This window comes from Meleagris gallopavo, unplaced genomic scaffold, assembly GCF_000146605.3.
Source record: "Meleagris gallopavo isolate NT-WF06-2002-E0010 breed Aviagen turkey brand Nicholas breeding stock unplaced genomic scaffold, Turkey_5.1 ChrUn_random_7180001869617, whole genome shotgun sequence".
NCBI lineage: Eukaryota > Metazoa > Chordata > Aves > Galliformes > Phasianidae > Meleagris > Meleagris gallopavo.
The window spans coordinates 41,882-45,984 of NW_011134588.1; the positions used below are offsets into that span (position 1 = coordinate 41,882).

General features: G+C 60.6%; 2 protein-coding genes across 3 annotated transcripts in view; one reads left to right on the plus strand and one right to left on the minus strand.

Annotated features, from left to right (window-relative positions):
• Positions 1-215, plus strand: part of LRFN1 (leucine rich repeat and fibronectin type III domain containing 1) — a 5,051-nt gene extending 4,836 nt beyond the window's left edge. Inside the window, exon 3 of the mRNA XM_010727080.1 lies at positions 192-215. Within this exon, the coding sequence (XP_010725382.1) occupies positions 192-215 (24 nt within the window). The remainder of the gene's footprint in view (positions 1-191) is intronic.
• Positions 216-245: 30 nt separating this feature from the next.
• Positions 246-4,103, minus strand: part of PAK4 (p21 (RAC1) activated kinase 4) — a 13,091-nt gene continuing 9,233 nt past the window's right edge. The window contains exons 4-10 of one of the 2 annotated variants that reach the window (XM_031557596.1): positions 3,727-4,103; positions 2,810-3,250; positions 1,871-2,004; positions 1,672-1,798; positions 729-854; positions 493-627; positions 246-401 (exon numbers count right to left, since the gene is read on the minus strand). In XM_031557596.1, coding sequence (XP_031413456.1) covers positions 246-401; positions 493-627; positions 729-854; positions 1,672-1,798; positions 1,871-2,004; positions 2,810-3,250; positions 3,727-4,103 — 1,496 coding nt within the window. The remainder of the gene's footprint in view (positions 402-492; positions 628-728; positions 855-1,671; positions 1,799-1,870; positions 2,005-2,809; positions 3,251-3,726) is intronic. The other variant, XM_010727074.3, reaches the window with a different exon arrangement.

A 4,103-nucleotide genomic window follows, 5' to 3' on the forward strand; every position in this document is an offset into this window, starting at 1 on the left:
ATAACAGCAGATCCTGAGCAGTCAGGAAAAAACCCCCGGTTCCCAAAGCCTCTGCAGGGAAGGATTAGGGACAGGGCCGGTGCCATCGCATGGCCACGCTGCCGTCCCTTGCCAGCTCCCCCCTCCCTGCACGCTCCCGACTCAGTAGTATTGTGTGGGGGCCAGGACCCCCCCCGGTGCCCCCACAGTAGCGGCACAGTCACAAATCCAGTTAGAGGCGACGGTGAGGACGGCAGCGGGGCTCCTCACCGCATGCGGTTCTGACGCATGAGGGGCACGATGCAGGAGGGGGGGCCCGCCTTGCCCAGGAAGGGATGCTTCAAGAGTTCGTTGGCTGTGGCCCGCTGCACCGGGTCCCGCACCAGCATGCGGTCCAGGAAGCCCTTGAGAGAGGGGGAGACCTGAGGAGCAGAACGGAGGGGAGATCGAGGGGGGGTTTCGAGCGAGGCTGCCCAATTCCAGCCTCCCAGCCTACCCCCCTTTTTTTTTTACCTTGTGCACGTTTTTCAGTTTGGGGGGCAGATTGTCTCGGATCATTTTCATGGCCTTTAACGGCGGCTCGTTAAAATACGGCGGCTCCCCATCGACCATCTCGATCACCATCACACCCAGGGACCAGATATCCACCTGCACAGGGGAGGAGGGACATTTGTGGGGTTCACAGGTGGGCTGACATCCCCCCCAGCCCCCCCTGCATCCCTACAGCCCCCCCTGTGCCGCAGGCTCACCTCTGGGCCGTAGGGCAAGCGAGAGATGAGCTCCGGTGCCATCCAGTACGGGGTCCCCACCAGCGACTTCCGCCGTGGCACCTCCTTGTTCACTTGGGCACAAAACCCAAAATCAGAGAGTTTCACCTGGAGGCCGGAGAAGGCGGCTCGTGAGAACGCTGTGCTGCCCAGCACCAGGGTGCAGCTCCGTTCTCAGCGCTGCCTTCCAGGATCAACCCTGTCCTGTGAGGTTCTCCAGGTTGCCTCACAACCCCCTCTGCTTCTTGCAGAGCATCAGGTTGCAGATCCATCTCAAAGAGCTTAAAAGCTCCTGTGTAATCAGAAGCACGGAACCACAGAATGGTTGGAAAGGATCCTAAAGATCACAGAACCACGGAATCCTAGAATGGTTGGGTTGCAAGGGACCCCAAAGCATCCCCAGCCTCAACCCGTGCTGTGAGCTGCGTGCTTCCTATGAGCTCAGGCTGCCCAGGGCCCCATCCCTGGCCTCGGGCACCCAAAGGGATGGAGAACCCACAACTTCTCTGGGCAGCAGTGCCAGAGCCTCACCGCATTGAGCAAAAGGTTTCCTCCTACTGCCTAACCTAATTTCTCCTCTTTTAGTTTAAAACAGTTTAAAACTGTTAGACCACGTAAGAAGTCGGTCCACCTCCGACCACAACACCTTTGGTGTTTGTGCTGCTGGTGTTTTCTGGTGGTGTTTTGGAAGCAGAAAGAACACGTTTGGCTCTGGCACCTCCAGGAAACTGATGGAACTCCAGAGAAGGATTTGGGGGCTCAGAGTGGCCTCTGGTTGAGGCTGAAAGCCCAGCACTTGGGGCGCCCAGAGGAAGAACCACTCCGATGGTGCTTGCCACCCAGCTGATCCCATCCTGACGAGACCCTGACGTGCTCAGGGGAGCAGTAAGTTGCAGAGGGGCCACACCGTGGCAGTGACACTTACCCTGCCATCGTGCGTCAGCAGGATGGAGTCGCTCTTGATGTCGCGATGGATGACACCCTGCGCGTGCAGCACAGACAACGCCTTCAGCACGGCCAGGCAGACAGCTGCAATCTGCTCCTCGTTCATCCTGAGGGAGGGAAAGAGGGTCAGGGGTGGGTGGCCAGGGGGCCGGAGGGGCTGGGGGGCTGCAGGGACGTACCGGGTGTGCGTCACGATGTCGGTCAGCGCGCCACCCTCCAGGAACTCCATCACCACCCACAGCTCGTCGCCCACCAGGTAGCTGTTGTACATCTCCACCACGTTCTCGTGCTGGTAGTCCCGCATGATCACCACCTGCAGGGAGAGGGGGGTGAGCTCGGTGCTGCCCATTTGTACTCAGCGCTGGTGAGGCCGCACCTCGAGTACTGTGTCCAGTTTTGGGCCCCTCACTGTAAGAAAGACATCGAGGCCCTGGAACGTGTTCAAAGGAGGGCAAGAAAGCTGGTGAGGGGTCTGGAACACAGGCCGTATGAGGAGAGGCTGAAGGGGCTGGGAATGTTCAGCCTGGAGAAGAGGAGGCTCAGGGGAGACCTCATTGCTCTCTATAACTTCCTGAAGGGAGGTTGTAGTGAGCTGGGGGTCGGCCTCTTCTCTCGTGTCATCAGTGATAGGACCAGAGGGAATGGTTTCAAGCTACGGCAGGGGAGATTCAAGCTGGACATTAGGAAGTATTACTTTTCAGAAAGGGTGGTCAGGCACTGGAATGGGCTGCCCAGGGAGGTGGTGGAGTCACCAACCCTGGGGGTGTTCAAGGGAAGACTGGATGTTGTGTTGAGGGACATGGTCTAGTGGGAGCTATTGGTAATAGGTGAACGGTTGGACTGGATGATCTTTGAGGTCTTTTCCAACCTTAGTGATTCTACGATTCTATGATCTCCCGGGGATGGGTTTGTTGGGGTGGGTGGTGAAGGAGCTCGTTGATGGGCAGCTGTAATTGGCCTTCTCTGGAACAACGAGAAGAGCCACGGGGAGGAAACAAAACTCCATAAAGACCACGAGCAGCAGCCCCAGCTCCCGGTCCCAAAGCAGCTGATTCTGACCCCCCAGTATCAGGTGCTGTGTGAGCCCCAGGGCACGGGCCCTGCTCTGCTGCCCGTACCTCATTGAAGAGCAGCTCACGCCGCTGCTGCTTGCGCAGGTCCATCTTCTTGACAGCCACCAGCTTGCCGCTGCTCTTCACAGTGGCGATGCAAACGATGCCAGTGGATCCCTCTCCTATCTTGATGAAGTTATCCAGATAGGTGCGGGGATCTCCTGGATCCACCACCATCTGCAGAGCTGCCCGGAATTGTTCGTGGGAGACGCGTTGGGGCTCTCGTTGGGGTGAACAGGGCTGCTGTGGGCCGATAGCGGGGGGCGGGGGGCCAGGCTGTGGAGGACGGGCCAGGTGGGGCTCGGAGGCGTGCGGGGTGAGGCCAGCGGGGGGCTCAGGGACCTTGGAGCGGGGTGGGCCGGGGGGCTGGGCTCGAGAGGAGCCGGCGGTGCTGCCTGCTGGCCCGTTGGGTGCTGCTTCCTGCTGTCTGCCCGGCCGAGGTTCAGCCTGCAAAAAAAGGAAAGAGGGTCGTGAGGGATGGTGTGGAACATTGCTGCTGACCCCAAAGCACCGATGGCGCCGCCGCGTCCAGGCATTAGCAGAGCTGGACGGCGTCGAAGGAACGAATTGCACCAGATGGGGTTTGAAGGAGCAAGGAGAGCGAGGAATGGGGATAGATGACCACAGGCGGCCGCTTCGGAGACCAGAGAGGAAAGAGGAGAGCGCAAGGAGCCGTGGCACAGCCCCAGGGAGGAAAGCACAGAACAGACGCAGCCCCTGCAGTGCCGGTGGTCTTGAACACAGTCTTAACTGAAGCGAAGAAACCCGTTTAGCTGGCGCTGGCTTAGGAAGCGGAGCAGAGAGGCTGCTGTTGTAGGAGGCGGAGGCCAGGCAGAGTGAGGAGAGCCCCCCAGGCTCAGGGGGAAGGAGAGATCTCTGCTAAGCGGAGTGGCTCAGAGCAGGGGGAGCGGAGGAGCCTTTACCTGTGCACCCGCACCCCGGACGGGGTCGGTCTCAGCTCGTGGGTAGGTATTAAAGGGTCGTCCCGTCTGCTGGGCGGTCTTCATCACCCCTTCGGACACGGGGATGTTGGGAGTCCGGATATTGGGCCCGGAGAGCGGGCGTTTGTCACGGGGGGACTGAGGGCTGCTTTGGTTGCCGTAGGTGGATTTGGGTCGCTTGTCACCGGGTTCGGGGCGCTCCCGTCGCACCACGCGCTCGTCCCGTTCGCCGCAGTCCCTGTCGGCGGGGCCGTCCCGTTCAGGGGGGGGCTTGGGGTACTCAGGAGGGGGTGGGCGACTGCTGGTTCTGGGGCCGGGCTCCTGCCCTCGGGGCCGCTGTGGGTCCCGCTCGCGGGGTC